Genomic DNA, 22,332 nt, shown 5'->3' with positions numbered 1-22,332 from the left:
TCATCCTGGATGCTGGCAGGCAGGCATTCAGGTCCATATGAAATTAGACATGTTCTTGGTTGTCAAGATGAAAGGCAGAGAATAGCTGTATGCACACAGTACAAAGACAGCATACTTGTCTAGAATATGTTATTCCTGTTCCTAAATATACAAGTCTTGAAACATCAGTCCAAGAAAGCATAGAAGAAATAGCTTCTTAGGCACAGATTCATTATTTTCTGAGGATCAAGCCATGCTTCAGAGTGCTAATTCCTTCCACTTGCTCCTGCAAAAATGAGTCACTTGAGTCACTTTTGATCTCTCATAGTTTGAATCTGATCATACTGAGTCCCTGTATATGAACTCCCTTTGTACCTGTATTTGCCAAGCATTTCAAAGAGAACAAGAATAAGTTATTGAGCAGAATACAACAAAAGAGGTAAAAAGCCATGAATTTGACTGCTTTTTCCCTGACTTTCTGTAAAGCAGGAGTGGGCTAGCAAAGCATGTAAATGAGGAGCCTACAAATCTTATTCAATGACAGTTCATAACATGCAATTTCATAAACCTGGGCATTTTGACTTCCTGTGTCAGGAACATTCTACACCTGTCCTCTTTCTCCAAGAATGGGTGCTCTCTCCATCGCCACAGTACAAAAAAGACAAAGGGATTGTGATTCTCTTACTTTTTAAAGAATGGTGGCTTAAACAGAACAAATGAAAACAAAAATCCCCAACTTCATACTGAAAAATGAAACTGAAAAACCTCTGTGACTGTGTAGAATTGGCAAAGTTGCTATTTCACAGCTTCAACAAAGTGATAGAAAAGTATGCAAAACCAGATCCAGTTCAAAAAAGAAATTCCTGTTCATGGGTTAGAGCCATCCTCATCCATGAAGGGGACTCTCAAGTGTGAAATACATCTTTCAGAAAAACTAGACACTTTTGATAACACTTATATGTGAGAAATGTGTGGCATTAAGCCAAAAATAGAAAATACAAATATTGCTGTCCAGATAACTATGTCAGAAGTAAATCATCCAACTTTTGCTTGAAATGACATGTAAAACCTACTTATGAGAACCATACAGGAAATACTTCACTGCTTGATTCAAGTGAGAAAAGACTACTCAGAACACAACCTGTGTGAGTAACTGTATGATAAGGGTGACCCCAAGGCGTGACTCCCTTAGATCGTGAAAGAATTTTCAGCACTAAGGTCAAAAAATGTGAGCAATGTTACCGATTGCTATAAGAAAGGAAGGAAAAGATGCTGACATTCAGATACAAGTATGTGCTGCTTGTATTTGGCAGTCACAGATGCTAGCAATGGACAGAGCAGCTAATCTGACATATTTCCCTGCCAACAAAGGATTGCTTCCCTTATCTAGAGCTTTGCTTCCATCTAGTTTTAACTTTCTTAATAAGCGAGGCTCTCCCATTTCTCCTGGAAGAGAATATTTCATAGTCTAAAACTGAGCTCATTACTTTTTTTTATTTTTTGTAAATTTATCCCATTATTTATGTTTACTGCTTCATTAAGCAGAATGACTATGCCTACGGAAAGCAATTTTCTTCTCTTGTTATTCACGCTTTCTTGGCTACAAGGAGAGAGATCTTCTGGCATGTTATTTTAAAGTAGGCCTGAACTGAATGATTTAGATTGAAAAGGAATCAATCTGTGAAACGGTAATAACTAGAATCAGCAGATACTGACCTCTGCCAAGGTGATAACTGTTCAGCACCATAAAGGCGTGTATCATGACTCACACAGAATAGGAGACATCTCAGGACACATTCAAGGATGCTGGCTCTGCATGGGGGGAGAATATCCAGAATGACACTGATCCTGCTCAGGCGCTAAAAGCAGTAACCACCCATCCATACACTGTGAATGGAAATCACCTAGACTAATAAGATGGGCTCCAGATAAGGTCTACTTCAACAAAGGAGCACCAAAGAAACTGTTCTGAGATTTAGAAGTGTTCTAGTAATTAAAGCTGTCGAGAGCACAGGGGCTGATAAATGTCCAAGGTGAGGTTCAAGGCATATTCTAACTCCTGTCCTGCACGCTTTTATGCAGCTCTATTTTTTATTGGTTTTATTATATTGTGGATGCTATTTTTATTTATAAGCTGATTAATTTATGTCTAATTAAGTGTAACGAGATGAAAGGGGAGACTTACTTTCAGGAGACTTATTTATCTGTTGTCATGGGACAAAGGTAACTATGCAAAATGAGAAGGGCCTTGGGAAAGAAACTCATTTCTGATCGCCATTTTATATCACACATACACTAAAACCAGAATATATATCCATAATGCAAACCAAACTTCTGTTTATTTAGAGTTTTTTATTTCCATGACTTGCAAAAATAAATTTGCCTGTAATTCATAAAGCCTAATAAGTTTCTGATTTCCTAGTATTGTTGGGAAACAGAAATACTTGAAGAATGTAAAAAGGGACGTTTATAAGATTTGATAAAATTGGCATCAAACTTTTGTACACTTATCTGAAACTCAAGTTTTAACAAACTGACTACAGTAGCTTAAAGTAATTTGCTTTGCTACTCACGCTAAGATTTCAGCACTCATTGTCACCTGGAAATTCTTATCAGTGAGCATACTGATCACCCTGCACTTCGCCTTCCTTTGAGGGGAGATCTGTTCCAGGCTGCTGAGCTTTTCAACCTTTCCCTGACCTTATCACTGTGCAATTTGATTTGAACCCCAAGAGCAGGTAGGAGGAATAAACGTGGAGATCGATAAGCAGTAAGAGGTAAAATAAAGTAGAAAAATCTCTCTTGACTATATACTCACGTTTTGATTCCCTCATCAAATGATGTGTTTCTAAATAGACCTGCTTTAAAAATTATTAGTTCTCAGCTTCCTCTGGCAGTCTTCATTCCCTTGTATCTTTCAAGTACCTTTCATAGCTGTTTTAAAGACCCAAATGCTCTCCTTGATTCGACCTTTTCATTTTATAACAGAGCAATAAGGTTACAGGATAATTTGCATTTAGATTATGCTTTCTTTGCAGGGATATCACAACAGTGGATGTACGAATTTCATGGTCCCACTTCTCGCAGAAGCTCTTAGCATGGCCTGTGCTCTTTAAACACATGATAAAGGCAAATGCACTGCTGTGTAAAAGATAGATAGATAGACAGACAGATATTGAGTGAACAGAATTCATGTCATCACTTATAGGAAAATGCTGAAATAACTTTCACAATTTGAAAATATTACTGCAGCTGTAATCATTAGTACTATCTTGGTCTGTAAGTAGGACAGATCAGCCTCTCCAATGATGATTACCTTCCTGAATCTTATCCTGTATCTGTTTTTTTAATACATTTTGTTTCCCAAGACAATTAAGAACTGGATACTAAGAACTGGCACAGAAATCTAGAACATTAAAATGAACTATTTCACAAACACAAATGAAAGAGACAGCAGAAAATTACAGAATCTATTTAAACAACAAGCTGTCAGCCTAAGGACAAATGAACTTATTAGATTTCAATAATCACATTTGGCATCTCCTCTTAATTGCACCTGGGAAGGCAAAACATGATGCAGCTGCTCCTGGCTGGCTGGCAATGATGTAAAGACTAGTGACAAAATTTTCCGAACATGACCTTCTTTCCCCAAGAGCTGGATTGCCAGAAGTGCAGCCCCAGGAAACTAATACTTTGCTTTATTTCTTTTCCATCACAATGTTTCTCTTTTTTGAGCAATCCAGGCAAAAAAAAAAGCATCAATGGCAGCTTTTTAAGAAGGGCTTCATTTGTTAGCTGTCCCTAATTTAATTTCTGTTTATGTTTCTATGCCCTCAAGCAAGCAGATGATAAGGTTCTGGGGTAAACAGAATTGGATAATACTTCACATTGCAGTCCAGTAATAGGCTCATTAATTATCAAATCGATTTGCTTATTAATTAACCCCCTCAATATCTTTATAAGGTATTATTAGTTTTCTGGGGTTTTTTGTTGTTCTTTTTTCCTCAGATGAGGAAAACGAGAACTAAGGAGCTGAAATATTGCTTCCAGGCACACTCTCCAATGAGATCCTCATGTGTTACCAGGCTGTCTAAGGTAGAATCCATCTGATTCAAAAAAAGAGGAAGTTTTCAGCAGAGCATTTGCTTCGAAACCTTCACTCTGGAAATAAGCTTCTCATTTAGCCTCGAACTGCTTCAATCTACTGGTCTAACTGGCCCATGCCAAACCTAGCTGTCTCACTGGGGCTTCAGAGAAGTGTTGGGGAAGGGCAAAAGCAACTCTTCTTCTCGGGATTTAAAGAGTATCAGCTTTCCATTTCTTATTTGCATTTTAATTAGCTATAGTGTGGATATGTGCAAGGCGTGTAGCTGGAGAAAAATGCTATTGGCTTTGATTCATTATTATTTTGGATTTTATTTTAATCAATGCCAGGAACACTTAGAATTTTAAGTAGGCATTCTTTCAAGATGCATTCAAAGCAAAAGAAATAAACTAAAATTATTTCAATGGAACTATAGTGTGAAAAGAAAATCCAAACATTTACTGACAAACTTTGCCTCAAGGAGCTCACATCCAAAGAGGTAAGCGGCAGGAGGACAACAAGGCTACACATAATTTTTATATGTTTCACTACTGGCACAGATGCAAGGCTGAGCCCTGAAGAGGGAGGGCGTCTTGCAAGTCGTCCCAGCATTGCTGTAGCAGAGATGAAGAGGCACTGAGGAAGGTGTGGGGAAAGTAAGGTCTCCACTGACAAAAAAGAAATTGTTTGTAATTCCAGTTTAAACAGTAGAGCTGGGAGTCATCTTGCCGATGTTAAAGGTGACTGGTGGGTCAAAGACGATGAGGACAGAGTTACTGAGTGCACTGTGATTTGTCTAGGACTATACCATGCCATTAGCTATTTTGACAAATGAGGGAGAACTGTATTAAGACATGGTCAAGGGCGAAACCAAATGGTTACAACTGTGAAGAGCACAATCATTTACCTTAATGACAGGAAAAGGGAGCTGTGGTAATTGCCAGAGAACAAATGGTATCAGCACCGTTCTTTAATATGGGATGAACTGACATGTGCAATGAGAAAGGCAAGAACCCACGCAGAGCAAGGAGGTATGAAAAATGAAGCGGGGCAAACAGCAGGTGATTAAGAAGATGGAGGTTGGTGGGACTTCTCTGCAGGAGTGAGGAAAATTCAGTGCTTGTGACATGGAGGAAGTAGAAGGAAAACTGAAGGTAGGCATGGCAGTTGCATTACAAGTAATCTTTTTTCTTGGAATAAAATGTAAGACCTTTGCAGAAAAAAAGGACTAGATTGAGGAGTGGAAAAAATGGCTAAGATTACAAATACAGCATTCATTTACATTGCAGAATAAAAATGTTTATGTATGAATAATGTATTTGTAATGGCACAAATTGGGTGAAGATGGTCTTAGCTGTTCAGATGAACCTTGTAATAGGGAAAAAGCATCCAAAGAGTCATGTAGGAGTGAGCCAAGGAGAGAATTGATACCAAATTAAGAAAAGAAAGGGCAAGGAGCTGCTAGCTGAAAGCTACAAGAGCAGTAGCAGTCTGGAGACAATAAAAAGGCTAAGTGGGAGAGGAAGGCAAACTGCACCCCCGTATCCCCACTCTCCAGCTGGCAGCGGCTGAAGAGCGAGGATGCAAGCGCAGCCCAGGGGCAGCACTTGTAAGGATGCGTGGCAGGACAGTGTGGGCCCGGACAGCCATCACCGGACTGCAGCAGGACAGGGGGCTGAGCAGGCTGACAGGGCCACACCGCACAGGTGGCCGTGACGTGGCCACGTAGGGCGGGGGTGGGGGTGTGTGTCTATGCATTTGGGAAGATGCAAGGGCTTCACGCTAGTGGTGTTGGTGTAGCCTCCAGGCAAAGTCCCAGAGGCCTGCCCAGGCGGCCGCGCCGCCATTACCAGGGCCCCTCCTTCCCCTTCCCCTTCCCCTTCCCCTTCCCCTCAGCACCGCCAGGCGCGTGACCCCGCCTCCCGCGCCTCGCACCTGGGCACGCTCTTGCCCGCGCACGCGCGCCGGCCCCCGCCGTTGCCGCCCGTCAGGTGGCGCGCGCCTCTCCTCCCCCTCCCCCTCCTCCTCCGGCCGGGCCGCCCGGGCGCGTGCGCGGCGCCGCGGGCACATGCGCGGTGAGCGCGGCGGGGCGGCGCCTGCGCGCTGCGGGCTGAGGCGCCGGGGGCCGCGCGCGCGGCCGGCTCCGTTACCGGCGCCCTGCGGGCCAGCCCCGCCGCCGCTCCCTCCTCCTCCGCCTCCTCTTCCTCCTCCTCCTCCTCGCCGCCGCAGCTGGCGCTGCTCGTGATGCAGCCGTGCGGCGGCGAGGAGGCGGCGGCGGCTGGGGTGGCGGGGGGGGTGCTGCCGCTCCCGGGCGCCGACCCGCCGCTGCAGCCCCCCGGGAGCGGCGGCCTCATGTTATTCTACGAGCTGGGGGGCCCCGGCGACGGCGAGGCCGAGGCGGCGGGCGGCGAGAGCACGGTCAGCCCGGAGGAGCTGGAGGAGGAGGAGGCGACGGCGGTGGCGGCGGCGGCGACTTCGAGCGGCGAAGCGGCGGCGGGCGGCGGCTGCAAGAGCTGCACCTACCAGGGCTGCAGCGAGACCACCACGCAGGTGGTGAAGCAGCGCAAGCCCTGGATGTGCAAGCGCCACCGCAACAAGATCTACAAGGACAAGTACAAGCGCAAGAAGAGCGACCAGGCCCTGGGGGGCGGCGGGGCGGCTGCCGCGGGGGGCGGCCCGCGGGCCGAGGTGAGGCGCCGGGGGGGCGGGGGGCGGCGGCGGCGGTGGTTTGGGCCTCAGCCGGGGCCTCCTCGGGTGGTGGAGTGGGTGGGCAGCCCGGCCGCCGTGTGGTCCCCTGGGAGTGGGGGCTTCCCATGGAAAATCGGTTTCTGTCGGACGGAATGGGGCCTTTCCGCCCAGAGGAAAGGGAAGGAATCTCCGGTGCCGGCAGCGGAGGACAGTCCTAGAGTTTGCTCTTCCTCTGGTGCAGGAGCAAACCTTGTTTCTTTTTTCTTCTCGGATATAAATTGTAGCTACTTACAACTAGTAATGGTTTTAAACTAAAGAAGAATAGATTTAGACTAGATATAAGGAAGAAATTTTTTACAATGAGGGTGGTGAAGCACTGGAACAGGTTGCCCAGAGAGGTGGTAGATGCCCCATCCCTGGAAACATTCAAGTTTAAGTTGGATGGGGCTCTGAGCAACCTGATCTAGTTAAAGCTGTCCCTGCTCACTGCAGGGGGTTGGGCTGGATGGCCTCTAAAGGTCCCTTCCAACCCAAAGCATTCTATGATTCTATGAACTATACCAGAAGATTTCCAGGAAAAAGAATCTTGCTGAAAGATGTTTCACTGTGCAGCACATTTCATGGGAGTTCATTTCATGGGAGGAAAGATTAAAGTATAGGTCTAAGAGAGATGTTGGTCGTCTTGCCCAGCTGGTACTGAAATGTGGGGTTTTAAAGTAGCAAAGAGCATTGGGTATCAGATTATGTTGTATATAAAAATCAGTTGTGTAGGTCCTTCAAGATACCTGTTGATTTGCTTTTTAGATTAAATGGCAGTTAAATATTTAGACTGCTTATAGTTCATACTGACTTTCAAAAACGTATGTGTATTGTTTAGATGGGGAAATATTATCAGGTGAACTGATGCTACAGTTCAACTTTTTAGATAGTTTTTTTTTTAAACAGTTTGTGACTCAGCCAGGATAACAGAGCTTCTGGTGGTCACTTGTACTGAGTTAGCTTTTAAGATCTTATGTTTAGATGAGGTAGAAAGAGGGAAATGGTTTTACTTTTGAAGGTGCTGGCTAGTTTGTGCTTGAAGGGACAAGTATAAAACAGTGGTTGCCAGAAGAAAAAAAAAAAAATCTTACCTGGCGCTCCTGCCAAAAGCAACCCTTTTTTGTCAGCACAGCTGTTTCTAGAGTTGTGTGACCGGGAACTGATCTAACTGCAAACTAACCATCAGAAAACTTTCCTTTTTCTGTGTTTCTTCATATAAAGATAATGGTAACCATACAGTGTGTCACACCAAAGAATCTTTTTTGTCTAGCTGTAAAAGCTGCCATGAAGCAAGTGTATGTGATGCTGTTAGCGAATATCCTCCCAGCTTCTTTGTCTTTCAGCTCAAAGGACTTGCTGAGACACGTGTGGGTTTTCTGATGTATTTTGTAACTCTAAGTGATGTCTGTTCCATGTACTTTAGTGGATTTTTGTTGAACCCTTGTAAACACTCAGCATCCATTACATTCTGATAGTTTCTTTGGGTCTGCTACCTGGTTTGAATTATCTGCTCCTTGTTTTTGAACCTGGCTTCTGTTAACTTGCCAGTTAGTGTTACATTAGAAGATACAGTGAGTGACTAATTCCTGTTCAGTTTGTAAGACTTATTTGGTAGGCTTGCCTCTAAGTTGTTTCTTTCCGGCAGTGAAAGGGCATAGCATGCTTGTTCCCATGTGAAGAGTTGTGTACTTTTATCATGCTTGTTGCCATTCTGTGAACCTTCTCTAGTTCTAGTAGCTACTTCTCTTTTAGATGAGAAAGCAGAAACTGCACACAGTATTCAAGATGTGGGTGAATTCTAGATTTATATACCAGCATGCTTTCCCCTCTTCTGTCTTCCTTTCCTAATAATTCATCATACTCAGTTCATGATGTGTCTACACATCCTGGGCTAGTTCAGGAAAGGGGACAGTATGGGAGGAGGACAAAAGTGCTGCATTTCATGTAGTGAAGGGTTAAGACTTTTTGATCTGTAACATGAAAATAGTGATTATTGCATGTTGGAAGAGAGCGGGCTTGCTTCTCCCAGTTTCTGCAAATGCAGGTTGCTTTGAATGTAACGAAATTAAGGCCTGAACTTGCAGAAGAAAGCAGGATATTTAGTGCTAAACTTGGTGTGCTTTTTTGCAGTGGTGTCTATCAAGGCCGCACAAGATACTGTTGTCTTGTGGGGTCAGTTAGATTCTTAATAGAAGTTTCATTTTTCACTTCTGTGGACGGGATTGAAGTGAGACATGCTGGGATACTTTGTTGTTGCTCTTGCTTGAATCCTTTCAGGTAAATGGGAATGCCAGTAAGTTGTGAATTTAATACACATAGGTTTCGACATTGGTTGAAATTTTCCAAACCATGAATGTTTTCTCTACAGCAGACTGTAGAGACACATTGTTTAGAAGACAGTCTAATTCATATGACTGGTGATTGTACAGGGAACAGAATAAAGTTACAAAGAAAAAAACATGTAGATTTTTACTGTCTCTGAAGTATGTTTTGTTACTAAAAGTAGTATTGTCATTCCTACCCAATTGCAAATGTTAAATATTGTTCAGTTCCACAAGCTGGAGATTGAGCTATTGTGAATGACTTCATTTTTAAGAAATGCAATCAAATAAATTCAAGCCATTAACTAGCCATAGTAACCTGGTTAGTTTTGCAATTTAGAAGACTAACTCAGCTGCACTGGTTCACTGTGACTGATGAAATAGCGAAAATAATGTGGAAAGAAGAGGCCAATTCTTGAACAGATATGTTTCTGTTCTCGTGCTGTTATTTTCCTCTGCAGATTAACGAGGCAAACATTCTTTACTCTTGGGATTTTCTGTGGTGAAATATAAAGGTACCGTAATATCAGGGTTTATAGTCTCACTTCTCTATGTTTTTATTTTCTTTCATGTGCAGGATAGTGTTGAAGGTTCAGTTTCTGTTACAAAACAGAGAACAGGATCCATTGGAGATCGCCCAGCAAGACCTACTCTTTTAGAACAAGTATTGAATAAAAAGAGGCTGGTGAGTTTTGTTTTCTTAGAAGTTTTGAACTCACATAAATAAAGGCAGTATGTAACAATGTTTAACGGTCACCCTTGTGAAAGATGAAAATCAGTTTAATGATTGTACACTACATGTACATATTTTCAAATTTGAAATATGCTGCAGAGCAGATGTGTGTCTCAGCCTCTGCGTGAAGAATACTAAGATGATGAAATTTAATGATCACTACTGTGTTAACTGAAGTTGAGTATTTTGGTAGTACTAAATAGATGTGGTTATTTCTTCAGGGTAAATAGTGCTTATAGTATAGCTGAGATGTTTTTAACTTGTTAAACCAACTTTTTTGTAAAGCTTTAGATAGAACAATGCATAGACTTCAGGTCCAATACAAGCTTTAATTACTGTAGTATGTTTTAAAAGTTGTAGACTATCATGTCACACTTAAAATTGCGTATATATTTGTTGATAAAGAAAACTGTGTAAGCAAACAGTATGACTTGTAGTATTTGTGGACTGCATGAATGGCATGTGTTGTAAGTTTTGAAGTGCTTTTGTTGTTCCTGTAAATATATTTAAAGAATTAAGCCCAATGAAAGGAAGTAATTCAGTACTTACTGTTATTGGGATTCTTCATTACTTTCTATGTTATTGGTTTTCACAATCTCCTTTCTCCAAAAGCTAATAGGACTGTTTGCCTGTCGTCTTTGTTAGCTATGCAAAGCAATTTAACAATACTCATTAAAGTGCTATAGTCCTAGAAATAGATATTAGAATAGAATAGAAATAGATATATTTCAAATAGAAATTTGAAATGTCTTTAAAGAAACATTGTATCAGTCTTAAGTATACAGCTATATAGATTTATTTTCGTGAATTCTTTCTCAATAGCACCTATTTATTGATTATGCCTAAGACTCAGAGGTATCTATAGCTCTTCAGCTTTTACAAGAAAAAAAGTAATGAACTATGGAGTTTATTTTTCACATTATCTGTTGTTCTTCATGCCCCGCTTACTGAATTTTTGTCCCCTTTCCTGGCTGTTTCTATTCATGTGGCTTTTTAATTAAATTTGAAAAGTATCTTATTAATGAAACATTATTTTTTCTAGAAACATAGCAACCAGAAGCTCTTTAAATAGATTTTGAGAGCTTTTGCACAGAGTTATGTCAAGGCTCTTCAAGAATTGAGGTTTCCTTGCAGTATTCTGGCAAAGTGAGATTCAGATTCTCCTTGATCTGCTTCTTGCTTTTGTGTCTCTGCTCTGACTCGGTTTCTGTAGTTCAGCATTATTTCTTCCTAGAATTTCTTCTTTCTTTTGTGCGTATCTACACAACACAAGGCCCAAGGGGTATGTGGTGACCCAGAAAGCTCTCTCGCGGCCTGTTGCATCCAAGGCTGTTCCATACCTTATGTTCCTGCACGTGAAAGTTACTGCATGTCACTGGTAGCTGTCTGCAGGTTGATCGCTTAGAAGTGCCCAGTCCTTTGTGCTTGCTCATAAGTTTCTTGCGTGTGGTTAATCTCTGCAAGGAGAGGCTTTTGTGGTGGCCCTTGTGTGCCTGGATGTGCAGTTTGCACTGAATAAAGATGTAGAAAGCAAAGGCAAGGGGGTGAGAAGCAGCAAGCTGTGGACGGAGAGCGTGAAGCACCTTAATGTCATAACATAGCTGTAGATAAAGAACTACTTACTGCAGAACTACCCTGTGCAGTGAAGTGACTTTATAAAGCTAATGTACGGTAAGGAAAAGGTGACTGTGCATCTGTTCAGTGAGCCTGTTTTTGTTGTTAGTAACTGCTTTCAGTGCTGATTCACTTATCTTATGTGTTCAGTGCTGCTGTAGGGGTGACTTATATGCAGAATGGCTGTCTTCAATTACAATCTCTGCAGAATTGCCCCTAATAGCATAAAGTTCTAGACCCTGCCCTGGAAGTTGCTGGTCCTTTTGAATGTAAATCTGGATTACAGAGTTGCAGTACCTCTTTGGCTGCATCAGTGAAGTGATGAGCATAATGAGCAAGCAGTCTAGGGAATTAACCCAGCTGAAAAATAAGCTTTTTCCTGCTTTAATTTTTGGAAGGATCCATTCCCAACCTGATTTGCCATTTGACCTTATGAACACTTGTGCTGCCACCATGCAGAAGTGAGAGTGAACAACCAAAGTTGGATCACAGACTGCAGCTGTTCAGGCCAGGAGCCAGATGCAAATAGTTTTAGATACTTTTTGTCTTTTGACTGAAGGCAGAGGGGTTTTTTAACTCATTCCTTGTGTCTGTACTGCTGTTTTGAAATGTTGGGAAATTATTTAACACTCATTGAACATAGAATGATAGAGTATCTCAAGTTGGAAGGGACCCATAAGGATCATCGAGTCCAACTCCCGGCTCCTCGCAGGACTCCCTAAAACTAAACCATATGACTAAGAGCATTGTCCAGATGCTTAAACTCAGACAGGCACATGACCTTTGCTGTAGAATTATAGTATTTTATTTATTTTGGTATTTTTGAGCTCTCTGCAGTGGGAAATGTAGAAATTAGCTCAAAACTGAAGCAACGGTTTCAACAAACTTGAAAAGTGTTTTTTTCAATATGTCAGTAGATTACTCCTGTTTGCTATCTTCATGGTTTTTGCAATATTGTATTTTCTTTACATTCTGAATCTGCTTTCAGGATGTGTATTAATGCTGCTTCTGGTTACCTGCTGCTGTCCTGAAACAGCTTCTAGATGTTTTTTGTAGAGCATGTTTTGTAATTCTCAACATTTAATTAAACTCTCATTTGTATGGGTGTACTGGCTTTGTCTGGGCTACAAGTTACTGTGAAGAAAATTAACTGTATGGGGCTATGTTTTGGGTTTGTGATGAAAACAGCATTGATGACACAGCGATGTTTTAGTTATTGCTGAACAGCGCTTCATCCCACGGCGGGTGTGAGGGGGCGCAGATGAGCAACAGGCTGTGTGATGCTTAGTTGCCTACGGGGGTTAAACAACAACAATGGGTAATGTGCCAATTGATTTAATCACTATGGTAGCTATTTAATATATGTGAGTTCTTTAAAGTCAAGTCTGCTTTCTCTTTCTTGCAGTCCCTACTCAGAAGTCCAGAAGTAGTGCAGTTTCTACAGAAACAACAGCAACTGTTAAGTCAACAGGCTTTGGAACAAAGGCAGCAACAGTTTCAAGGAGCACCTGGGTAATCAGAACAGATCAATGACCTGCAGATGAGTTTGGTGCTGAAGGAGGAATAGGATGTGTAGTTTATATAAACACAAAGAATCTCAATGTTTAAAGGAAAACTAAAGTTGCTGCTGTTACGTATTTCACTTGTTTCTTGTTTGCACTTTTGAGGTTTTGAGCTGCTTGGGTGTCTGCAAACTTGTGAGAAAATCTGGAGGAGTCTATTTTTTGATTCTTTTTAAAACTTCATTTTAATGTTTAGTTTTTAATAGAAATTTGTTTATATCAGTAATGTTTAGCTGTACACCCTTTTCTTACCAAAGTCTTCCACTGAATTAACATTTTTCTATATAAGGATTTACTGTTAAACAAGTCACTCTTTGATGACAATCATTGAAGGAAGGAAGTTACTTTCTATGGAAGTTGTGAAATAAAGTCCTGAATTTGAGCCAGTCCAGTGGCATGACGTAACAGCAATCGCTCAGGGATATGAGAAACTTACGTACGTCCAGTAGAAACTTGCACTAAAGGCTAAAGATAATGCGCCATCAAGAAGTCAGTTCAGTGGCTCAGAAAAGTGCAAATTGGGTGATCCTCCTGCTATATATATTCATTATCTGCAAGTTGAGTGGGTTTGAAATGCTTCAAATCATTCAAATTTGTGCAAATGATGTAAAAGGATTTGTGTTTAAAAGTTCCAAATGAGATAAACAGCAAAAAGCTTTAGAGAAGAATTGGGTGGAACATATACAACTGAGAGTTGGACCTTGTTTTGTTGAGTTATTTGTAAGGACTGACCTCTTATACATGAAATGTAACTTAATTACAGATAAGAATATCATTCATTTTTAAGTGACTAAATTAAATTCTAAAGCTTTTAACTCATAATAGCAAATGCATCCAAAAACTAAAATGTAATTATGTATTTTTTCCTTTATGTAGTCTTTTTCTTCTAAAAAAAGTAGTTAAAATTCTTCTATTAAGACAACTGATACCTAAACAGCTCTAGTGCTGGATTTCTCAGGTTTTCAGCCAATTGAGGTGAACTTGCAATTGATTGGGTTTAAGAATTCAAACACTGTATTACATAAGTGTTGAATCCCACGTTTTGTTTTAAAACAAAGTTTGGTATTAAACCACATTTCTAAATAGAGGTTATCTGAATGGTGTAGGTGCTTTTTAAAGTACTACTTTGATATTGCGGCAGTTTGGTTTGCTAGATAATACGTCTTCAGGAGTATTTGTTAGTCTTACGGATTTTTACAAGCTGTGCTTTGTGTATGTATAGAACTTGTTTAGTAGGGATTTATTGTATTTAGCATTGTGCAAGTTCTTTAAAAAAACAATTGAAAAACTTTGTATCAACAGTTCTGGACCAATAAGTGTTTGAGTAAAATCTTTGTTTTTCTTTAAAAAACAAAACCAAAGCCTGTTCTTTTTTGTTCTGTTAAATTTGTATGTTGGGGTTTTTTTTCTATACTAAAATGGTTAGCTCGGACTAGGTGGCATTAAGACTTTTGTGTTCCAAGCTCTTGTTATAGAAAGTTATTTTAGCTTTAAGTAAAATCAGATTACTCTTTTCAGTGTGTCAGAATACATGTGAAAACGTAATGGGCTGAAATTGTAGAATAATGTATTTGCTTTTATTTTAAATGGTCAGCTTATGAAAACATTTAGGTGAACAGATCTGATTAAACTTTTTAAAAAGACAAACCCTCAGGTAGAAAAGGGGCACAGGGAGTGTTTGTTAAGACAGTGCTGAACAAGTTGGTTACCTCAAAACAAATGAAACTTGAAGATGTGCGTAGAGCAGTTCAGCACAGTGCAGCTCACCTAGCCTGTCTTTCTGGTGGTCTGTGATGTCAGTGCCTGACAGGCCGGTGCAGATGCTGGGAGACATGCTGGTAACGGGGCTGTCCTGTTGGGGCAGAGGGATTCCCAAGCCATGTGTGAACCCAGCAGTGTCCACATGGCTCCAAGACTGTTATGTCGTCGTCTCCCTTGCTTTTGTTATTGCAGAACAAAATCTGAATTCTAAGAAGATTAAAACCTGACTTCTGTCACAATACATTCTTACTATATCTCTCTTTTTCCTTGAGCAGCTTGAGACCTGCACAGCTGCATGTCTGTCTGCCTACTAAGGTCAGTCTTGTCCACAGCTGAGGCTTCTGTTATCAGGCAGCATCACTGCTCATTAACTGCCTGTTGGATCAGGGCTGCCTCCTTCAAAAGGAAGCTGAGCCATCCACTTGAATCTTCAAATCTACCACAGGACAATGAGGGATGCATATGCTTTATAACACGCAGATTTGATGCCGTATTAATTTTCAATCCATTTTATAGTGTCTAGCATCCCATTCTGCTGGACATCTTGCCTCATCCCATTACTTACTCGGTGAAATCACTGCTGCTTCTTGCCTAAGACTGCCTTGTATGAATAAAGGCTTTCTAAGTGCTCTGGTTCCCAAAATTGCTGGTGATCAGACTGGGACCTACAGCTTTCCAAGACCAATCTCTTTCAAAGCAAAAAATGGGAGACAACAAGGGAAAGAGGTCTTAAATCAGAAATATCTTTATTAACAGTAAAACACAAGACATGAATAATCCCTTGTACAATAGAATAATTCCAGCCAAAGAAAATGGAGTGTGTTAAAAAGTGTATTGTTCAAACACCAGACTAAATATGTTGACTTCAGAATGCCTCAAGTCCAATGCAGCAGGAGGAATGCTTGTGAAAATGTCCACTTGATTAGCAGTTGTTCTGTCTGTCTTGACGTGACAGGGTGTGGGGTAGAGTACTTGGGGGCTGATCAGAGGACCTGCCCTGGTCTCTCAGGCTCCTGAAACTAAGCATGTCTGAGAATTTTCATTCTCAAGAGGCAAGAGTCCAAGTAGTGTTCTTTACAGAGTGATCTACGCTGTTTTACAGAATATCACTAACTGTGAGTAATACTTTCTTCTGGGAGATGCAGATGTTTTGCCTTGATTCTGATGGAACAGAGAGGGCAGAATTGTTCATAGACAGAAGTGATGCTACTAAATCTATGTCCGATTCACATTTCTTTTCTGTACCAGACTGTGATAGCTCATACTTAACAAAAAAACCCACACCCTGCTCAAATCCTTCATTTTGGCCCCTAGACTGCATAGAACTTTGTAACCTTTTGGCTTCATTGATCCACACGAAAAGGCCTATTTCTTCACTTCCTTGTCTCACTTCTCAGCCCAATTTATATCACAGAGGCGATACTGAAATGAGGGATTAAATTGCTAACACTGAGTTTTCTGCAGAAAGTATGCTGTGGTACGTTTAACTTGTACTTAGAAAGGATTATAAATAATTAAAAACTCCAATTGCTTGAGTAAGCAAAGAAAATTTATCTGAATGTGCGTTATCTCTGCTCATCAATGTGTTTGTTCCCTTGCTCTCTTGTTTGCAAAGCATCTCATGGACATAACTGTGAATTAATAAGATGTAACACGTACTTTAGCATCAAAAAACCACTTTGAAACATGACGTGCTCGCTAGCGTGAAAGTGCAAGGGGTCAGACTTTACCAAGTTTTTTCTAGCTTTTCTTTGCTGATGAGGTCTGTATTTAAAATTATTAACTGGTTGGTCTATTTCTTCCTATGCTATTCATATGCAATATTATTTGAATACTAACATGGAATATAAAATAGCAGCATCCATGGATAATAAAAACACTATGACTGAAGATCTAAAAACTGTTCACAATTAGCTGCAAATGTTCACATTGGCTATAATGGAAGAGTAGCTGACTGGAGGACGTAGTGGTTATGTCTGTCTTGCATAAGAGACATGGCCTGCAAATTAGATTCATTATCTGTACAGGCACTGAGTTTGCAAGCATGGCCCAGGTGCAAGTGGAGATGTCCTCTTGATCGGACTCTCATACGCCCCACCTCCCCGCCAGGAAAGTGTGGCATCAATATGGCAATATAATGTAAGGCACGCCCGGGCAAGCTGTTTGGAAAGCCCTGGGGTGAACAGGTAATGGGACCCTGGCTGCTCCTGGCCACTCTGGAGCTTCCTATGAGTAGATGATCAGTACAAACCAAAGGCTGTGTTTTGTGCTGGTGCACAACATGCAGAAGTGTCGGTCTGCACTAGAGACACAAAGTGATTTCTCTCTGCTGAACAAAGACTAAATGCCCACTCAGGCTTTCTGTACCTTGCAGAAAGGTACTCCTGGAGCTGCCATTAGGAAGAAGCCCTGTTTCAGTAACTGCAGTTAAGCCTCCAGGTTGAGAAGCTTTTTATTCACAGATCTAAAGTCTCATATAATCTCTCGTCCTGCTGCAAAATGGGACCAATTCTTTTTTTTTTTTTTTTTTTTTGACAGTGACCTGACCTCTTAGTCTCTCAGGGAAGGACACTTGTCCATTCTTAGTTCCTGTTATAAATGTTACTCCACAGTCAGGAGTCCCTGTGAAGGCTTCTGCTGATTCCATCTTCCTTTGGGCACTGCAATTTCCCACCTATGTGTGAAGCGAGTTGCTTTGTTGCAATTCCCAGGTAGACACCCTATATAATCCGTGTCTTTCAGCTGTGCAGTTTCTGTTCAGACTGCAGTTTTCTTCGGGGAGCACACACCAGATGTGCTTACAGTGTCCTCGAACGGTTGCCCAAAGCTGAACTCCCCATTAGTCCTGCAGCGAGGCAGAGGGTAACCTTGCAAGTGCAGCTCCCAGGTGCAATCAGCGCCTACTCCCCGGATCACATGGGACACCGTTTGCACCAACATACCTAATGGCTTAATTGGGAGGCTGGTGCACCCAGCCAGGCTGTGTGTATAGGAAGCACCAGAGCAAGGATTGTGGTACTCCAAGCTGCTCCTAAAAGAGGTCTTGATGGTTAGTTTAGATGTGAATGTAAAAAAGCTCTAGTGAACACAACAGCTGCCCAAGCGCGTACTGCCTTCACACCTGCAATGACCACTGAGCATAGCTGGTCGTATGCTCCCTCCCTCCTTCATCCTCTCAATGCACCTCCGGCTACAGAAACCAACCATGAACTAGAAGTCCTCTGAAAATCTTCTCAGCCCCATCACTGGTGTTTCCACTCATCCAGAAGAGCTTGGGTTCAGATGTTCAAGTAAGAGCCTGCTCTCCAGGCTTCTCCAGAGCAAGGACCTCTCGCCTTTGTCTTGGAGAGCACATGGGACATGTTACATTCGGTACATTTCTGATGATAAAAATCTGTATTCTGGGCAGCACTTCTCAACTTTGAAAAATGGTATTTAATTACTCTACCCTATGACTCAATCTTTCTTTATTGTGTCTGGTTAGGTTATGAGGAGCCGGGGGGAGAGGTGAATAGTACTGAGGATGTAATGTTTCTTTCCTGTGCTGAGCACCATTTAGTGCTCAAGTATTCCTAAAAGGATAGCTGCATCAGAGAAGTCTCTAATGAGCCAGGAAAATTGGCCATATACTTGAGACCTCTTCAAAGTTACTAAATTTGATCAGGCTTCTTTATAAATCATTTCCATCCAGCCAAGAAGCAAATAGTCTCTGCCTGAGCTGCCTCTGTAAATCCAGCTGTTTGTGCAACTCCTCAGTCGCTGGTGAGACTCTGATTCATAGGGGGCTTATAGGCGAAGGTGAGTGTTGTAAGCCCGGAAGAACAAGGGCAGGTGAGATAAACTTGCAGTCACAAATGCCTGATTTTCTCCATTTTAAGAGTTGTGTGGTGGAGATGATGTTTACAGTGAGCGACATTTGCAGTGTTGATTATATACTGAGGGAACATTAATACCTCTTAACTCTGTCCTGCACTGAACTCATGCAGAAATAGCTGAGGATAAACATGTTTCATCCTTAAACTGTCTCTACTAACAGAGAGCTCCTGCGTGGGGCAGTCAGTTATCACTGAATCTCTGCACAGACCCACAGAATAATGCAAATTGGAAGGGATCTCTGCAGGGCATCAAGTCTGATGCCCTGCGCAAGGCAGGGACCACTCGGAAAGGCTGCTCAGGGGGGTGAAAGTCTTGACACAGTACCTGCTAGAGACACGGAAGGACTTTCCTCAACTCCAGCTGATGTTACTTGGGGCCACTGCTCCCCTTCATGTCACCGATATATTATCCTTCTGACTGAGCACAGCAAAACTTGAAATACTCATGAGGAGAAAAGATGTTTGTGGGGTAGCCTCTGATGGGGAGGCAAAGCATGTGCTGCACTTCTGAATGCTACAGCCATGGCTATGCCGTACCTGCTCAGCTGTTACAGTGCAAGGTCATGGGACTGAGCCATCAGAGCAGCAGTGACACCTGAATGGCTCCATGCAGCCAGAGTGCCAGATTCGCTGCCGTCACCTCTGGATGCAAATGGCATATTAATACTGGTGCTGCTGAAGAACTGGCAGCAATTAAGCAGTCTTCTCTTGGCTACTTAATAGGAAAACAAGCGGTCTACGTACCATGATGAATGAGCTTTCTGCCACTGCCTGATCAAACTCCCACCACTGCCTGCTGATGCGTGGTACTTCTCCGCAGAAACTTTCAAGAGGGTTTGACTTGTTGATGGCTCAGAAAACATTTTAAAAAATCTGCCTTCGACGAAGTAGTCTTGCTGTAAGTGGTTTTAAATCTCTCAGAAAGCCTGTCTCCAAAGCTTGAGTATTAACGAGTGCATTTAAATGCTTTAAATTGACTACAGGTTGATAGGTTCTTGAGGACCTTTCAGCAGAAAATATCTCCTTCCAAAATGGGGAGACATTAAAGTGAGATACAAAGTTACATTGCTGTAAATTGTGAGAAACCTGAATTTTTAACGGATCTCAAATCACACAGTGGAGAAGCCTGTAAGAGAGACTTTGTTCAAAAAGAAAGGGAAATAAATAGTTTATTGGCCTTTCTTTTTATCACTGCATCTGGGCAGGGATCACCTTCCCATTTACTTGTTTGCCTCATCCACTGTTACCACTTCTCCCCCGTGATGTGGGCTCTCCCCTTCTCTTGGGAAGGAGCTGTCAGCTGCTGTGTGTTTGCACAGCATCTCATACAGGGGACTAAGCCCCTAGAGGCCATCAAAATAGGAAAGAGTTCACACAATGATACCAGCCATCCCAAATGCTAACAGCTCTGAGGTGGCTGTTGGCTTTGATTGCCCAAAATCAGGTGCTTTGATCAAACATTCAGCAAATAATTAAATTTGCTGAAATTCATCTCATCCTAATGCAGACACTTTGAACAGGTCAGAAGGATCATGCTCCAGAAGTGCCTCTCTACTTACAAGTAAGGGAATGTTAAGGTGACTACCTTTAATGAGATGCATGTGTGGACTGCATTGAAGCCAAATCCTATTTGTATGAGGATTATTGTAAAAGCAGACATACAAGGAAAGGAAAAACTGCTCCGAATTTACCAACTTCCATTTAAACAACACAGACTCTTACTGAGCAAGCATCATTACTAGGCTGGAAAAGCCACCACATCTTCCCTAGGGCCCACCTCACCTACTTTTGGATACATCCCACGTAGCAGTCCACATCTGAGCTAGTGACCCTGAGTTCCCCTTATACTCAATGGAAAGACATAAGCATGCTCAGAGCGCAGTGGATTTCACCTACTTGAAATACCTGCCCTATGATGAAACGAATGATGCCCCAGAAGAACCTGCTTCTCTTCACTGGCCATCCAATTTTCCTCTGCAGCATTGGCAGGAAACTGGGTTCTGGAGCTGCCCAAGAGCAGATGCACCTCAGAACATCCCCCTTTGCTCTCTGTGAGGAAGATAACAATGCTGGGAATGTCTAAAAGCAACCCCTAGGCTTCTCTCTATATTAGGAGGGGAGGAGGTTTCAGCCTAAAAGGCAAGGAATAATCTAGGATAAAGGACAGAGCTAGATCCTGGACAGAGGAGGTGATTTTTCTCTGTCCTTAGCTGCTAAGAAAGCAAAGGGATGAGCAACATGAAAAGCACAGAGAAATTTCTGGAGACAGGGTGCAATAAACATGCTAAAAACCGTGTTACCAGTACCTTGCTACAGTGATGCTGATGACAGATGGAGCTGAGGAAAATGTCTTTTTCCAAACTGATCTCTCTCAAGTCTGCTAAAGAGTAAACAGCATGCCTGGAATTTCTGTGTAACATTATTATTGGATTTCATTGCTGCAGGAGACTGTAAAGCTTTTCCTATCCCACAGTGACATTGCTGACGTCAAATGGTGACAGAATAGGGTTCTTCACATTTACAAATTTCCTATACAACTTGCCATTACTGCTCAAACTTAACAATAATTTATCCTCCTCTGCCCTACAAATTCTGCAGGCTGAAGATACATTCAAATGAAGTAACCCTGCTAGTTTACTGATTCTTCTGCTCTGTTCATAATTACCACCCTCTAACAGGTATTACATAGCATCTAAACCATGTGGAAAGTCTTTCCAGTGAATGTTATTTGATTTGCATATGTGATATAGCTGAATATTTTAGGCATCCTCTTCTAATTATGCAGTAAAATGTGTAGCACCAGATACTGTGTGAGAAGAAAAGAAACACTCTGTAAAACGTATTTTTTTTTCTCAGGATACTTCTGGTGTGTTCTAAGGAGGAATGAGATTGGAGAAGTTATCACTCTTCCTGACTCTTAAAGCAAAACAATTTTCAGTGGACTGTTATGCCTGGAAAGAAATAATCCTCTACCCCTTCAGCAAGGTAATGGGGACCATCAAAATGTAGTAAGAGTTTCACCTGCGTCCTCAGAAAAGGTTGCCAAGTGAACAGCATTTTGTAAGGCTGGCTCTGTGGATGAGAGTATGGGCAATAGGTTTCCCTGCTTACAGAAGGACCACAGACAAGGAGCTTTTAAAAAAAGGTTCTGCACACAGATTCAGTCTTTGCTTGTTCGTGGCTTACACTGCCTCACCATCCTCCACAGGCGAGGCAAAAGCACTGCAAATGATGAAGCCTGTATCTAGGATGAGAAATCATCCATGGGGATGTACGAAGTGATTGGCAGGGAAGCCCCCTCTGTCAAACCCGAGTGTTGGGGTCAGATCCTGAGGACTGGCCCGGCACAGGGGATGGATGTGGCTGACTCCCACCTCCTCATTGTATCCTGTGAGCGTGGGGCTTCCTGTTCCCAGTACAGAGACTATCCCAAGATGAATGATAATTATTTGGTTCTTCAATGCACACTTCATTTCCCTTTTCTGAATCACAGTTCAAGTCCCTTTTAGATGTACCCTTGATATCAGCACAGTAGTCTAACTACAGACAGTCCTAACTTTAAAACAAACTACATCAATACTGTATAATGGATAGGACTCAGTTTACATGCCGGATACATATGCAAATATGTATGTACTTTGCAAAAAAGCACTGGAAGTTAATTACTTTTTAAACT

General features: G+C 41.9%; 1 protein-coding gene across 1 annotated transcript; it reads left to right on the top strand.

Annotated features, from left to right (window-relative positions):
* The first annotated feature begins 6,131 nt into the window (after positions 1 to 6,131).
* RFXAP (regulatory factor X associated protein) lies at positions 6,132 to 14,331 on the top strand. The gene is given in 4 exon segments (XM_075724848.1): positions 6,132 to 6,165; positions 6,168 to 6,751; positions 9,689 to 9,796; positions 12,864 to 14,331. Coding segments are annotated over 4 exon segments (837 nt in total). The 3' UTR covers positions 12,975 to 14,331.
* The last annotated feature ends 8,001 nt before the right edge of the window (positions 14,332 to 22,332 follow it).

This window comes from Pelecanus crispus, chromosome 1 (assembly GCF_030463565.1).
Source record: "Pelecanus crispus isolate bPelCri1 chromosome 1, bPelCri1.pri, whole genome shotgun sequence".
Taxonomy (NCBI): Eukaryota; Metazoa; Chordata; class Aves; order Pelecaniformes; family Pelecanidae; genus Pelecanus; species Pelecanus crispus.
This window is presented reverse-complemented; position numbering and strand designations above follow the sequence as displayed.